The sequence below is a fragment of the Neofelis nebulosa genome, chromosome X (genome assembly GCF_028018385.1).
Source record: "Neofelis nebulosa isolate mNeoNeb1 chromosome X, mNeoNeb1.pri, whole genome shotgun sequence".
NCBI lineage: Eukaryota > Metazoa > Chordata > Mammalia > Carnivora > Felidae > Neofelis > Neofelis nebulosa.
This window is the reverse complement of record NC_080800.1, coordinates 31,820,717-31,837,709: the sequence shown is the minus strand read 5'-3', so window position 1 is coordinate 31,837,709 and position 16,993 is coordinate 31,820,717. Positions and strand designations below refer to the sequence as shown.

The following is a 16,993-nucleotide window of genomic DNA, read 5'->3' as shown; positions in this document are numbered from 1 at the left end:
TTAGGTAACTCAGTAGCCTAACAGTATTTATATTTTTTTCTATTTCCTTTAACAAATGACTTTGTAACTGAAGCATATTTTTAATCACCTACATTTCCCTATGAATAAGGGTTCATTTGCAACACCCTTTCTTGTGACCAATGGCTAAATGTCTATCAATATCTACCACCAACAGATTTCCTCCAGGTTACGTTACAAATTAATCTTACATTAATGACAAAGAATCACTCTTCCAAGAGCATGGGCTTTCCTTGGTAAAGAGAACAAAACGTTATCATTTACTTCTTTCACATGTATTTATCACACACCTGCAAATGTGTTCGTATGCTCCCTTATATCCAAATAAAACATGCAATATTTGCTACCACATATGAGAATAACAGTTTCCACACTATATGCCACTGACATTAAGGGACATCCCGCAAAGCCATTTAAGAAAAGAACTTCACCAATTTTACTCTTCCCAATCACATTTAACTGAAGCTCATTTTCAGTTTTCCTCACAAATATGATCCCTTGTGCTATCTTTGCTTGTCTTCTACAGAGGCATGCAATTCTAAATAATGCCTCAGTAGAACTGGGGTCCTGCCTACCTTTAGCAATACTAGCAATACTCCAACTTTATAACAGAAGTTTTGAATTGGGGAAAATGTGTTTAATTAACGGGAAAGATTACTGCTGTCTGTTTAAAAATATCAAAATATTTTACAGAGTTGTGCCACTATTAAAAAAAAAAACCCTTATGATAGGACACTGGGAACAAATGAATAGACTGTTTACCTAAATCTATTATTCAGATATTTATTATTAATCACCTTTTTGTTTTCCAGATTCTTCGGTAAAAATAGCACATGCACTTCTTTCAGCATATACAGATTTATCCTTTATATCTACATGAGAGCCCTATTTATATATTTACATTTAAAACAGCATTCTGAATTTGAGTGTTTGTGTTATTGTTTTTCATCTCGCTTGTGCTTCAATGACTCATTTTTAGCCATCAATACATTTTTGTGAATTAGGAATATAATGGAAGAAAATAGCAATAATTAAACATGGAAATTTAACAAGCAAAAATAAGCAACTGCCACAAAATCAAAATGGTTGAGACAAGCTATATTCCGTTATCCAAACTACTAGCCAAGGAGAACTGACAAAGGCAGCCATGGAATGCATGCATGACCTTTACGAAGGAGAAAATAAGAACCTAAAGGGATTGTGAAAATCACAATCTATTTCCAACCTGTGAAACTCCCATCAACAACACTGCTTGCTTTTACAAGAGAAATTGCCAATCCACTTCTGATTTACTGGAGCTTCTAGAGCTATCCATGCTTTAGACACAATACATGGAGAATCACAGCTCTGTGTGATTGGGCAATCTTATCTATTCCTATGACTTTATCAGCAAAGAATCCCAAACATACGTTGCCACCCAGAACTCTTTCCTGACTGAAGGATATACCCACTTCATAATGACACAGGGCACCATAATACAGCACAACGAAAATTAATTCATTATGCCCTCTTACCCTATCTCATCCTCCACACCCAACAAAGTCCTGTTAGTACCCCCACTGCCTTGTTATTTCAGTGACTGGCATCAAATTCCATTCAGTCACCTCAGCAAGACCCAATGTCATCTTTTACCTCTCTCTTTCACCCCCCCCCCCCGCCCCAAGATCTATTCACTAACCAAGTCCTACTGTTTTCTACTCCTAATATTTACAAAAGCTGCCCCTTACTTATCTTTCCCACTACTACCAGTATTCCCAGCACCAGGCTCTTAAATACAGCTCCAAACAGTTTCCACACTGTACCAGAGTGTGATTTGTCTAGAATGCAAAGCTGATTATGTCAACCTCATGTTTAAACATGAGGAGGCTAACCTCATCCTTTGCTAGCTCTGTACTGACCCTGGGCTAAAATCCAAAAAGTCCAGATTCCTTGGTTTGGCTTACAAAGTCAACTACAATCTAACTTGTGACTGGGATCAAAGTCAGATTAAATTGATTGTCTTCCCAGAAACCTTCCCAAGGCACAGGAAAGGTAGGTTCTTCTCTAGGTGCACTCACCCTTAGTGCTCTGGGCTTACCTTATCATAGCATTTGTCATGCTTCCATGTAATTATAGATTTTTAGTTACTTATATACTCCAGGACACAAAATCCTGGAACAGAAAGACTGTATCCGGTTTACACCCTCAGAGCCTAGTACAGTGCCTGCACCCTAATAGTTAAGTAGCAAGTATTTATTGAGCATCTGCTATGTAGCTGACACTCTACCAAATTCTGAATTTACAAATAATATTTAGTTTTTATTTTATTTTATTTATTTATTTCTCTTAATTTTTATTTATCCTGAGAGAGAGAGAGAGAGAGAGAGAGCAGGGAGAGTAAAGAGAGAGACAATCTCAAGACAGCTCTGCCCTGTAAGCATGGAGCCCGATGCAGGGCTCAAAGCCACGAACCGTGAGATCATGACCCGAGTGGGAATCAACAGTCAAATGCTTAACCGACTGAGCAACCCAGGCACCTCAATACTTGTCTTCTAAATTCATAGACTTATAGGTTGGGAAAGACAGGTAAGATGAACTAAACATATCCATCAATGCATGAGTGAATAAATGAATGAGTGAAGAAAGCCCACGACCCAATGTCAGGACTAGTTTGTCCATAAAGTAGGGCATTTTCTTCCCTTCTGTTTTAGAGTTCCTCCTCTTTATTAGTGAGCAAAATTATAGATGATACAGCCTGGAGTTAAGAAAAAAAAGAAGAAAATGTTCCAAATCTGTTTGGCTGAGAGTCATGAATGCCCTTGTACATTCTTCAGGGAATTACTCCAGGAAAAACAGGATTTCTGTCTTTGACATCTGGCAAAAAAATTTTAAAAAAAGGCAGGGCTGGCTGACACAAGAACAAGAGGAGAGGAGTAAGTAGGAATCATGCAGCAGAAGGAACTCTCTAGAGGGTAGGCTGGGTAGCTGGGTGCCGTGGCGGATTTAGGCTACCAGAGAGGAGGAGCAAGGGGACCTGGGGCTTCAGTATCTGCAGAGAACAAGAAAGAAATAAGCTCCATCTACATCAGAGGGTTTTATATGGCTAAAATCAGGTGACCTTAGAAGATAGTACATGTACCTGTAGACTTTTGTTTCCTTGTCTCTCAACTGGAGATTACTGCTTGTGAAGATTAAACAATATCACATTTAAAAAGCATCTTGTGAGGCTCAGTTGTTTAAGCATCTGACTTTGGCTCAGGTCATGATCTCACTGATGGTGAGTTCGAGCCCTGCAATGGGCTCGCTACTGTCAGCACAGAGCCTACTTCAGATCCTCTGCTCCCCTCTCTCTGCCTCAACTCCACTTGCAGCCTGTCTCTTAAAAAAATATAAAATAAAATAAACTTTTCAAAAGCATCTCATGACAAGAGTCTTACATAAACTACACACTCTCTAGTTATTAATTTTGTCCTTTCCTTTCAGTGACTGCTGCTTCTTTTTAACTTCTCCCTCATTTTAACTCCCTTGTTCCACAGCTCACCCTACTTATGGTTTCGATCTGTGAAGACAAAGCAAAAACCCCCACGAGTCTTAGTGGGCAAGATCTGTCATGCCACATTTAGAAGCCTAGGGAATGATTCTCAGAACTTTTTTGTTTATCCAAAAAAGAAGCAGGATGTGAAGGCATAATTTATGCTATGTTAATCTACCTACAAATGCAACTTGGCATGAGGTAAATTGGAGAGTCTCCTCAAAACCTGGCCTTACCTACTGACGTGGATTCCTAGTGGATATCTTCCCAGAATAACGTTTATAGCAAGAGTCTAGTATGTACTAGAAGTACAAACCATAATTGTATCATCCATTCTTTAATGAATGCTTCCTTTTATTTTATTTGTTTATTTTTAATGTTTATTTTTGAGAGAGAGAGAGAGAGAGAGAGAGAGAGAGATACAGAGCATGAGCAAGACACAGAATTCAAAGCAGGCTCCAGGCTCTGAGCTGTCAGCACACAGCCCGACGTGGGGCTCAAACCCATGAACCACGAGATCATGACCTGAGCCAAAGTCAGATGCTTAACTGACTGAGCCGCCCAGATGCCCCTAATGCTTCCTTTTAGTACCAGAATATGACAGTAGCTACCTATTTTAGGGATTACATTTCTCAACATGCCCTGCAGCTAGGTACCATCATGTGAGTAAATCCTGCCCAACAGAAATGATACACTTTTTGGGTGACAGCCTTAAACAGTATTTACTTTTCCTCCACTACTCTTGCAGGTGTTCTTTCTTCCTTGTTCTGAGAAATTGTACCACAATGAAAGCCCAGTACTTTGCGTGGAAGAGACACCGTACTATCCCTAAAGCACTTACTTCTCAATTGTTCCATGAGAAAGAAAAAGAAAATGTCTACCTTATTTGAGCCACTGTGCTTTTGAATTCTTTAATCAGGATCATTACCTATACCTTAACTAATACACTATTCATATAAATCAACCAAAATACCCTAGCAGTGAACAAGCCTGGAAATGTTACCTTGTATATCTGAAGGAATACATCTGTCCATGCCCCTTTACTCCAGGCTTCAAACCGAGTCATCTCTATAACAATAGAAGGTTTTTCCTTAGGCGCACAGGAACACACAGGCAAGGTATTTAGTGGAAGAGTTAAAAAAAATAAAATATTACAATATTAGTAAAAATGTAAGGCAAATATAAGTCCAAAGTTTTAACCACGTAGCATATAAGGGGTTTTTTTTTCTTTTTACAAACTTTTGCATGTTCTATTTATACATTCATCAAGATCTCTAATTCTCCATGTACCAATAAAAGAAACTATCAACAGAGGTAACTTTCTGGAACACACAGCCCCTTACTGAGGTCAGAGATTTATCCATTCACCGTATCTACTAGCTCATTCTGTGGCAGAAGTGGCAGAATGAAATGCGAAGTTACTCTGAGCTCTGAGCCCCAAAAAGGAACATGGTCTTTGGCTAAGCCACCGGAACTCACCAGTGTCAAAGGACAGGCCCCTGGTTCTCCTGATCACGTCATGTGGTGAGAGGAGAGTCGCCTCAAAGCCTGTAGGCTTCTCCAAGCAATTCCCCTTCTCAGCAGGTTTCCATAAAATGAACTGTGTACTTTGAAAACAACTGGGCATATTTTGCTTAATTTCTGCCTATTCTCCCCTTTAAATGAAGAAGGGAAATGAAGGGAAATGGCAAGTGGTAGGGAAATTCAACCAGTATTTCCTTAGAAGATATATATTCTAAAAATTTCCTTTAAAAAATCATTTACAAAAGAATAAACTATTCTCCATTATTAGATCCAATAAAAGAAGCAATTATATATTTAAGAAAGCCATGTAATCATTTCTGCACAGTGTAGGGTCCGAGGGGAGGCTGCCCCAAGATGGGTCACTTTGGCACAAAGATCAAGTTTGAAGGGGTTTGGGACAGGTCCCCCCAAAACCCAGGTCCTGTGGGTTCAAGAGAAATTTTTCCCCTCCCTTAACTCACAGAAGAGTCTGTATGTGGTGGTGGGAGGGGGGGGGGGGGCGGGGGGGGTATCTCTATCAAAATAAGGTTGTTAGCAGAGATAAATTTTTATATGAGTGGCCCATCTGTCTGGCAGGGCAAACACCTAATTACCAAACATCTACTCTTCTTATCACATTGTGAAGTACATTCCTTTTCTCTAAAGTCCCAGACCCCTACCCCCTTTCTCCTTAGTTCAGGATGACTTTTATACCTCATTTTGCCTCTCTTTGGAATTTCCATATCTATGTGGATTCCCCTTATGTCTGCTAGTAAATTTTATTTTCTCCTATTAATCTGTCTCATGACAATTTAATTCTCAGTCTAGCTAGAAGGACCTTGAAGGGGACAGGATATTCTTGTTCTCTGACAACAGGAACTCCATAAAAACTTTTAGACAGACAGAAAAACATGTCTGTGTGTGTATATGTATACACATATATTTAAATGTTTGTTCTTAATATTTATACACACACACATAGGCTTTGCAGAGAAGCAGAATCCATAGGACATTTCATAAATAAAAATACCAAGATTTTAAAATGAAATCTTCTAACGAAGACCAGAAATCAGTCAATTCAATAACTGTGTAGATTGTTCTAGAAATTGTATTCCCTTACTGTAATTTCAAGCCACTTTTTATAATCTTCTGGTTCAAGCAGAAATTCTGGCAACACATGAGAAATACATGCTCCTTGAGCGCTAAAATAAAATAAAAAGTCCAAATTATTATGATAGAATACTCAATGGTTTGTATTTCATTTGCATTTGAACATCAATTATTTCAATGTCATATAGTTTAATGTGTATTGAATTTTAATTTTCAAATTTAAAATTTGTATCGTCTTAACAGTTCCCTTAACAATGAAATGTGCATATGATGCTTTCTTTAGAGAATTAATAATGACAAAGAACTTACTCAACTCTATAATCTTAAGAATTTCACTTGCCTATAATCAGCCACATCTATCCTTAAAAAGTAACAGAACACAGAGTTATATGACTTGACTCCTATTGCCAAGACACTAACCATTTTATTGCTGTATGACATTATAAAATTGAGGGGTGCCTGGCTGGCTCAGTTGGTTAAGCGTCTGGCTCTTGGTTTCAGCTCAGGCCATGATATCACAGTTCATGAGTTTGAGCCCCCCATGCTAACAGCAAGGAGCCTCCTTGGGATTGTTTCTTTCTTCCTCTCTTTCTCTGCCCCTCCCCCACTTGTGTTTTCTCTCTCTCTTTCTCTCAAAATAAATAAACTTAAAAAAAAAATTATAAAACTGAAAAGTATCCAGGAAATGTTTGAACACAATAAAGCATCTAACAGATCATTAGTCACCCAATGCTTAGTAAATGCCTATCACAACATATACCTGAAAATAGAAAACCCCAAATGTAACACAATTTATCACCTATTTTTCCAGAGAATATCCAAAAATTCTGGCTTCTCTGATTATATAAACTTGTAGTAGTATATCTGTTGCAGCAAATATCTATTTAATATTATTTTATACATTTAAAGGCATATATATTCATATGTATAGAATTTATCACATTCAAGATTATATTTTTAACTGTCATATTTCTTGAAATATTTTAATTCAAGGTCTTCATATTCATGTCTACCACCAGCAGAACCACTTTAACGAAGTTTAATCTAATACGGTTTGGGCAGGAGTGCTTCCTAGTGGGGATTTAAATGTTCAAGTCTAACTCATTTAGTGACCATAGAATGCCATCCACGATAAGTATTTGTCAGAGAATGCCACCTCTAGTACTCAGCTCTGTAGATGTTTTGCAGTCCTGTAACCACTGAAAAGTGGGAAAAAGAAAAGGTGGAAAGGAATCTCAAGATAATTCTATAAGCTCAAAGCTTGAAGGTAGCACAGATGAATGAGAAAAAAGAAGTGAGAAAGGGAACCCTAGTGGGGATGGAAGCAAAGAGAGGAGTTTTAGAGAGATTAAGTTGGCCTTGGCTTTGGGCCAGAGGAAGCTGGTGGAAGAAATTATACTGCATGCATAAAGCTCCTTTGTTCAGAAGTCAAACGCCATCCATTCTGTTTGATTGTCACGCATTTCCCATCTGCATCTACATTACTCCTATGATTCCTCACTAGGCTGCAATTATTATAGAGTTAAATAATATCTAATTTTAATGGAACACTACTCCTTAGCAGGAGTAGCCCACCTAAAGCATATGTAAGAACTCAAATGAGATGACGATCCATGAAGTTGAAATCCCAGTGGTGTCTGTCTCTGAGCTGCCTGTCTAAACAAAGACAGAGACATGCAGAAGCTGGAATACTTTCTTGCATCCAAAACAAATACGGGATTCCAGAAGGAAATCATCACTTCTATTAAATGCTACCGAAAGTCTAAGAAAAATTATCAGGGAAACATTAAACTGAGAACTTCGTAAGGAAGGAGACCGTGTGGTATTCATTTCAGTATGCCATAGTGTCCAGCAGAGAATCGGCCCTCAGTAAAATGTTGAGGATGAAGAATGAAATGAATATTTTGCAATATTAAAGACAACAAGCCCCAAATGCAGTCAGTTATGCTAAACTCCATGTCCCCAAAAGTGAGATTTAACTTCATTATGATTTCGGCTCTCCCAGAAAGGGGATCTGAAAGCAGTCCCTCAGAAATGCCTGAGCAGCATTAGCTAGGTAATCTGCCTGAAAGATCCCTACCATCACTCCTAGACAAAGTAACTTTGCAATAACCAATCTGCTTTTGTGCTGTAGGAACTGAAAACTTTTCCCTCCTAACCTTCTAGGTATTTTTGCTAATCCAATAATCAAATTGACAGACAGATGAAGAGGGGAAAAAAAAACAGATTTAATTACATACCTATGGGAGCCCCACAAAGACAGGAAGACTGAGAGGCAGTCAGGCAGTTGAGGCTAAGGAGAGGGGTTAGGGGTCTGGGTCTTCCAAGGGGAGGGAGAAAATTCACAGGATTATGAAAAGAGCAAATATTTGGTAAAGAGTCATTTGTCATGCCATGTAGTTAAGTCTTTCTGATAGGAAAAGTTATCTCTGGTAATAGCTCCCTTCCTGGTACAAACTTTTATGTAAATTCGTGTAGACAGTTAAGGGTGAGGTAAAAAGCTTTTCCTGTCTGCTGGGTCTCACTTGCTTTCAGCTCAAAACAATCCCCATGCCAAAGTGGCACAGTTTGGGATGGAACATTCTGTCCCCCGCCCCCATTGCCTAAGCACAACTCCGTTGTTCTTGCTTCCTTCTGCCTATAAAATCTCTTGACTTGTACAGCTCTTCAGAGCTTTTTTCTATCTGCTAGATTGGATGCTGCCCGATTCATGAATTGCTGAATAAAACTGATAAGAGCTTTAAAATTTACTCAGGTGAATTTTATTTTTTCACCGAATTTTACAGACACTGTTATGAAGTGAAGGTTAGCAGAATATGCCACTGGAAAATATACTTCTTTGGCACACCAATTATTTTGAGAAACTGCAGGAGAGGAGAAGCTCTAAAAAAACAGAGTAGAAGTCACCCTTTTGTAAAGGAAAACATATCTTTAGAAAGGAAATTTACATTAGAAAAGGGGCCTGTACCAGGAAGAGAGCTATTGCAGGGAAATAGATAACTTTTTCAATTGAAAGATTTATCTGCATGACAGGGCAACCTTTGTGTAACAAGTATTTCCTCCTCTCACCTTTGCAAAGAATTACGTCTTCCCCATCTTGGCCCCCTTCCCTCTTGAAAGCCCTAGACTCCTATTCTTTTCCTTAGCTCAGAATGGTATAGAAGTCTCATCTTTAGGCTTTCTTTTGAGTCTCAAATCTTTGGGGGGCTACTATACTTAACATACACAATATTTTTTCCTCCGGTCTTTATATTACAGGGCAGGTTGGGGGGGAAATCTCAGCCAAGAATCTAGAAGGGTCAAGGGAAAATTATTTTTCCTCCCATGTAAGAGACTCGTTTTCTTCTTTTCATTTGGAATCTATCTTAAATCCTAACTTCATCAGTCCCTAAGACAGTATTAATGATTGTGCTTTGTCAATAGATTTTATGTCTGATCAGTATTATAGAGAGTTGACTTTCATAATTGATTTGATTACACTTTTACATGCTAGGTTTTCTATTTACATATTTCTTCCAAGTTTACACTAAGTAGAACAAAATAAATTAGATGTAATGAGTTATTAAATCCTCAACTTGATCTCCAAAGATTTTTGAATTTCTCATTTATTGCATAAAACCAATATAATTTCACTTGTATACTGTAATTGTTCACTGTAACATTTATGATTTTTTGAATTTAATGTATTTATTTCCATAATGAAACATATGCATGTATCTTGGATTAATGACCCAATTTTATTAACCATTGAAATGTTGAGGGATTTTATCATAGCCAACATATCCTGATAAGCATGTATTTGCTAATAAAAAAGCAATAAATTTGAATGGCTTGGCATTAACTCCAAAATCATTCTTCCATACTTGTGTCCTCACATCATAAAATGTCAAAACAGAAACCATCCATGTTAGTGTCAACACTACTGGGAGCTGTACCAACATCAGCGCTACAACAATAAGATGACGATTTTGAGTACCATATAATTTACTAAAGTTATCAGAAAACTGTTTCATTTCTATAATGCACAAACAATAAAGATTTATTTAAGCGTCTGACCCTTTTTCTTCTGTTCATAGGTAACACTTCAATAGATTTTAAAATACACTTTTTTTGTAAATAATTATAATTAACCCCTTCTAAAAGAGATAAACACAACTAACTTTCTAAAATAAAAATGTCATTAGAATGTTTGCCTTATTGCACTCTCAACAATAGCCAAATTATGGAAAGAGCCTAAATGTCCATCAACTGATGAATGGATAAAGAAATTGTGGTTTATATACACAATGGAATACTACGTGGCAATGAGAAAAAATGAAATATGGCCTTTTGTAGCAACATGGATGGAACTGGAGAGTGTGATGCTAAGTGAAATAAGCCATACAGAGAAAGACAGATACCATATGGTTTCACTCTTATGTGGATCCTGAGAAATGTAACAGAAACCCATGGGGGAGGGGAAGGAAAAAAAAAAAAAAAAAAAGAGGTTAGAGTGGGAGAGAGCCAAAGCATAAGAGACTGTTAAAAACTGAGAACAAACTGAGGGTTGATGGGGGGTGGGAGGGAGGGCAGGGTGGGTGATGGGTATTGAGGAGGGCACCTTTTGGGATGAGCACTGGGTGTTGTATGGAAACCAATTTGACAGTAAATTTCATATATTAAAAAAAAAATAAAAATAAAAAAATAAAAAAAATAAAAAATAAAAAAAAATTTAAAAAAAGAATGTTTGCCTTATTGAATTAAAATATTTACTTTATTTAAATCAATCATCAAAGACCAAGAGTGGGACAGAGCAAAATTAAAACAAAAGTCATGTGCTTTCTATTTTAAAATTATAAAAACTTTTTAAAAGTTTCTATTTTATCTAATAAAGACACACTTGATAAATACTGGTTTTCTGGCAGTTTTATGTCAATAAAACTTTTCTTTCTTATAGAGGTACAGACTTTTAAAATATTCTATTTGGGGGCACCTGGGTGGCCCAGTCGGTTAAGTGTCTGACTCTTGATTTCAGCTGAGGTCATGATCACAGGGTTCGTGGGATCGAGCCTTGTATCATGCTCCATGATGACAGTGCGGAGCCTGCTTGGGATTCTCCCTTTCCCTCTCTCTCTGCCCCTCTTCTGCTCTCTCTCCCCCATTCTCCCTCTCTCTCAAAATAAATAAACTAAACTAAACTAAAATATTGTATTTCAGTGATAACGATATCACAAGAGTCAGTTTTCCACATGTCACTAATGGCTACCATATTGAAGAAACATAAGAAAACATTTTAGCATATGAAACCCATAGATCACAACTTATTTCATTTAAATTAATCATCATCATAATCTACTATGTGTCATGTAATACATATTTAATATTTTTAATTGTTTTATCAACCAGTTAAGTTTGGGAATTATCATCTTCAACTTCACAGATATGGAAATTGAAGCTTAAACGGGTTAACTTGTGTAAATTCACAGAAGTACGAAAGAGCTAGAATTTGAGCCTATCTCTACCTAATTCAAAAGCCATGCTCTTGTACCCAATATCAGTGCATTCTTCCAGAACCACTCTTAGACTGCTGCTTTGAAATATTTTTATTCTTAGATGCCATTCCATTAAATAAGATACCATAGTGGTCATGCATAAGTAAGAAGGGTATAAAGTTTTTCAAGATAAAAGAAATGAAATAACAAATGGAATTACATTTATGTATAAAGCAGAGTGAGTTGGTTTTCTCAGCGTATTTATTTTGGTGAATGAAAAATTTATTTAAAAATCAATGGTATTGGAAAGTAACAGTTACAATAGTTTTAGATTATATGATAACCTACATTGCAGTTTCAATGCTAGGTACATAGTGTTTTTGTTCTGCTTGTTTTAGTTTTATATTATGGAAATAATAAAAAAAAGTTTATTTTTTCAGTGAAAGGTAATGACATCATAAAAACGATTAATGGTTATAAATAAATGAAATCATATCAAAGAATACTAGGCACTGTGTTAGTCTGCTCAGTCTGTCATAACAGAATACCACAGGCTGGGTAGTTTAAACAGCAGAAATTTATTTTCTCACATTTCTGGAGACAAGAAGCCCAAGAACAAAATGTTAGAAAATTTGGTTGGCTGTGAGCCCTTTCTTCCTGGCTTGCAGACAGCTTAGCATCCCATCTTTATGATATCATTAAACATAATTACATTGTTTTCTTTTTAATATTTATTTTATTTTTGAGAGAGAAAGACAGAGGGATCCCTCACATGTAGGGGAGGGACAGAGAGTGAGAATCCAAAGCAGACTCTGCACTGTCAGCCCAGAGTCCAATGTGGGGCTCAAACTCATGAACCATGAGATCATGACCTGGGCTGAACTCAAGAGCCGGACACTCAACCTACTGAACAATCCAGGTGCCCCAACCATAATTACATTCTTAAAGGTCCTGTTTCCAAATACAGTTGCACTGGGGGGTATGGCTTTAACAAATAAATTGCAGGGACACCCAATTAACTCCATAACAGGCACAAATGACAAAAAAAAATTAAGCATATTGTTTCAAATAGAGTGATAAATTTATTACAAACTATAATACCTGTTTTCAAAATAGTTTTTACAAGACATATGGCATTGTTATGGGCTGAATTGTGTCCCCTCAAAAAGTCATATGTTGAAACCCTAACATGGTACTGCAAAATTGGACTATACTTGGAGTTAAGGCCTTTAAAGAGGTAATTAAGATAAAATGAGGCCATTAGGTGGGCCCGAATCCAATCTGACTGATGTCCTTTATATGAAGATGAAATTTGGACACACAGACACCAGGGGTGTGTGTACACAAAGGGAAGACCATGTGAGGACACAGAGAGGAGGTGGCTGTCTCCAAGCCAAGCAAAGAGGCCTCAGAAGAAACCCAATCTGCCAACACCTTGATCTTGCACTTCTAGTCTCTGGAACTGTAAGAAAATATATTTCTGTTGTATAAACCTTCTAGTCTGTTATGGTAGCCAGAGCAAACTACGGGTATGAGGAAATAAGTGCTTTAATAATTAAAGAATTTATAGGTTAGTATTATAAATAAAGTTCAATGTATAACTTTCACAGTACAGACTCCACATTTTCCCAACTTGATCCTCTCTGACTGGCTACACCTCCTCTCCTGGAATGCAAATACTTTATGTTTTCTTCTCTTATCCCTAATTTTTCATATCTCACAAATTTTTTTCCATTCTTCTATGACTACCCTGAGACTCAATTTCAAAGTTTTCTTCCTGTTGCCACACAAGCTCAAAAAGCAAATGTCTATGAAAGACAATGTTAATAAATAAATATTTAATGAACATTGGTTCCATTCTGTGTTATGAAGGATGCTGGGTGTCAGAGATGCCAGATGAATGAGAAGTGCTTCCTACCCTTAACATGCACGCAAATTAGTGGGGGTACACTGACTCATAAATAAGTCAGTGGTATGAAAATAATTTACAAAGTTATACATAGCCATGCTGTTTTCCTTAACTGATATAATCTTTCTCATTCGTTCAACCAGATGGGGCACAGAGAAACAGGAAGAAAACATAGACTTGAATGTTCACATGTCTTAGTTTTTCCTAAACTTAACAGTCTCTTTACAAGTAATCCTGTGCTTTGGGATAAGCAATCAATTTCAGACCTCTCGATTCCCGCACAAGATGGCACCTGGGAAGAGGCAGATATATTGTCTAATAAATAAAGCTTCAATTTCAGGTTTCCTCACTTTCATGAGTCTCTTCTAAAGCCATGTATATATCCGTATATCTAAATTTTATATTTTTAATTTGATATTTTGTTAAGGAAGGATCTCCAAATTGTGTAAGGCCTCTCAGAACATGGATCAGTCCTATATTTGGGTTCACATGAAGTAGGTGAGAGGGACTTTTCTGTCTGTACAAGCAGGTTTGTGATTACTTTTCTGGATCCTCAGTCTCTTTGGCAATGTTCCCTATCTCTGTCTGGAGCTTAGCTGCCACGTGGGTGGGCATTTGCCACTGAGGCCTGAGATGAAAATCTTGCGTCTCTCCTCTTAGCCCCATTGAGGACCAAGAGGTCCCTCATAACTGACTTAGCCCCATCCCAGTCCTCATATATTTGTCATTCATACTGTGGCTTCAGAGCCAGCCATCTCCTCCCCTTCTGCGTCTTCACTGGCGTCCCTGTCATTAGTCAGCCTCTAGAACAGGAGGCCGGGTCTTAGCTCAGTTTCCTTAGGTGACTTCTTTGCTCTTCTCAGAGTGTGTCCCTGTCAGGCCTCATTCACAGAGACAACCTCTCCAGGAAGAAAGGACCTGGCCATTGCCATTTCCCTCCCGCCCCTCGGCATAAACACAGAGCCAGCCACCTGGGGAAGCAGCACAGCAAGGACACTGGCTGCCTAACTTGCTTACACTAGCCCCACCCCACATTCTTCTAGTGGAACTGCCATTCTCAGTCAAGCTGGCCTCAGTCCCAGCCTGGGAGACCCCTCCCCTGGAAGACCATCACAAACCCCAGCCCATACCACATCTCCTGACCAGAGTTTTGCAGGGTTTCAATTCTGATGGAGGTGGGGCAAATAATCGCCCCACTGTGTGCCCCAGTCACTCTTCAGCTGTTTCCACACTGTATGCCCTTGGATTGTTTGCCCAGTTTCTCTCCTAGAGCAGCACAGTGCCCTCCAAGCTCTATCACAGCCAAGACTACTGATCTTTAAAATTCCAGGGTTTAAGCCCATTGGTGGCAAGAACTCACGAAATTCAGCTCTGAAATTCAGCTTCTCTGGTTCCTCTCGTTTTCCAAACCAATGGTTAGGGGAAAACATTTTCCTTGTGTGTTTCCCTGTGTGCTCCTCTGGCTCTCACCCTTCTCGGTGACCACGGCTGCCTCCCCTCTGTAGCAGCCAGAATCTATTTCTCCCCTAAACCACCTCTCCACCCTTCCCACCTTCTTCAATATGGCCTCTTTTCTCCCCTTAGCTGTGTAGTTCTGTCAGTCTTCAGGTCAGTTTCTGGGGGATTGGGGATCATTTGATAGTTATCTAGTGTTGGTGGGACGAGGAGAGCCTAGGGTCCTCCTACTCTGCCATCACCTTCCTGTCTCTCTGTACTATGTCTAACTTTTAAGACCATAATGTTGCCAGGGACTCAAAAATTCTAATTTGGAAATTAAAAAAAAAAAAAAAAAAAAACCCTGAACACCAAATCTTTCCTTTGGGATGCCTCTTGTTACCCTCCATCCCCACCCCTGCTAAGGTAGCTGAACATCTCTGGCTAACTATGGAGTAGATTCCATACATAAAGAAGAACCAATTTAAAAACTAATATATTTCAAAATATATGAATCCTATTGCATAAATAATTACAAGCAACAAATGCTATTTTAGTGGTACAGGAACATGATTAGATGGAACAGTAACACTGCTTATGGATGTTCCAGTGGTTAAGGATACTGCAAATATAGGCAGACAAAATAATATAAATCACCAACACTCTCCTCAGACTTTTAATAAACATTGCTTTTCCATTTCTTGCTCACTCACCATTTAATCTCTGTAGAGGAATACAGACATTATAATGACAAGTATTTTTCCTATATTTTCTATCAACCATTTATGGAAATTTTCACTTGCTGATTATTTTAGTACTAAAAACCTTACCAATGCAGACTAAAAATTCACAGTGTAACTTGAGCTTATGTGAACAGTATTCTGAGAAATAAACTTACTGGTTTCATCACTCTTTAGTTCTATGGATTTATATATTTATCTATGTGAGAATTCTCAAAGTGAGGTCATAGATAAGAAGAATCAGTATTACTTAAAACTGTTATAAATGCAAATTCACATCATAAACTCTGTGGGTTAAGGGCCAGCAACTCACTTAACATGCTATCATAATGATTTGGATGGATGATAAAGCTTGAGAATATTTGCCTTAGGCTATCAATCCCATAGCTCATGAAATATTTATTTTCTATTATTTTTCTATTATTTTATTTTTTATTACTTTTACAGATATATATATATATATATATATATGTGTGTGTGTATATATATATATGTGTGTGTGTGTGTGTATATATTATATATGTAATATATATAGGAAACTTAGTAAATATTTTATAAAAAGATAAATGATACCAAAATCTACCCATCTACTTACGTATCTATCCAAGCCAATATTACATGTTTAAATTAGCATATCCATGCTCTTACTTGAGAAAGTCAAGAAGTGAAGAATGTTGAAAATGAAGTTGAATCACCCTTTCAGTATAATCCACAGGTAAAGACTGACTTGAATGAATTCCAGGTGGCAGTTTTCCACTCAAGTGTAGTATCACATCGTAAATGGTCTTACTATATTTGGAAAAGTCATTCAGTCTGGAAAATTTTTGGGATGGCGAGGCTGATGAGTAAAATTGCATTTTATACACCTCCCTATGAGAAAATAATTTTGAAATTTAAAACATCTCATAATGTTATATTATGAAAAAAATGTTCAATGACTAAATAAAATTCTATTTACAATCAAATAGGGCATTATAAAGCTCATCTTATTCAGCTACCATTTGTTAGTAAAAATTAGATGTTTTGATAACCCCAGAAGTTTCCATAATTTCTTTTATTTTTTGTTGTTAAATTTTATTTTTAATGTTTATTTATTTCTGAGACAGAGAGAGACAGAGCATGAGTAGGGGAGGGGTAGAAAGAGAGGGAGACACAAAATCAGAAGCAGGATCCAGGCTCTGAGCTGTCAGCACAGAGCCCGACGTGGGGCGCGAACTCACAGACCTCGAGATCGTGACCTGGGCTGAAGTTGGACACTTAACCAACTGAGCCACCCAGGCACCCCTCCATATCTTCT

The 16,993-nt window shown here is 37.6% G+C and overlaps 1 protein-coding gene across 1 annotated transcript in view; it reads right to left on the bottom strand.

Moving 5' to 3' along the window:
* Positions 1-16,993, bottom strand: part of CFAP47 (cilia and flagella associated protein 47) — a 540,470-nt gene that overhangs the window by 329,676 nt on the left and 193,801 nt on the right. Inside the window, exons 30-32 of the mRNA XM_058712583.1 lie at positions 16,345-16,566; positions 6,153-6,234; positions 4,533-4,619 (exon numbers count right to left, since the gene is read on the bottom strand). Coding sequence (XP_058568566.1) covers positions 4,533-4,619; positions 6,153-6,234; positions 16,345-16,566 — 391 coding nt within the window. The remainder of the gene's footprint in view (positions 1-4,532; positions 4,620-6,152; positions 6,235-16,344; positions 16,567-16,993) is intronic.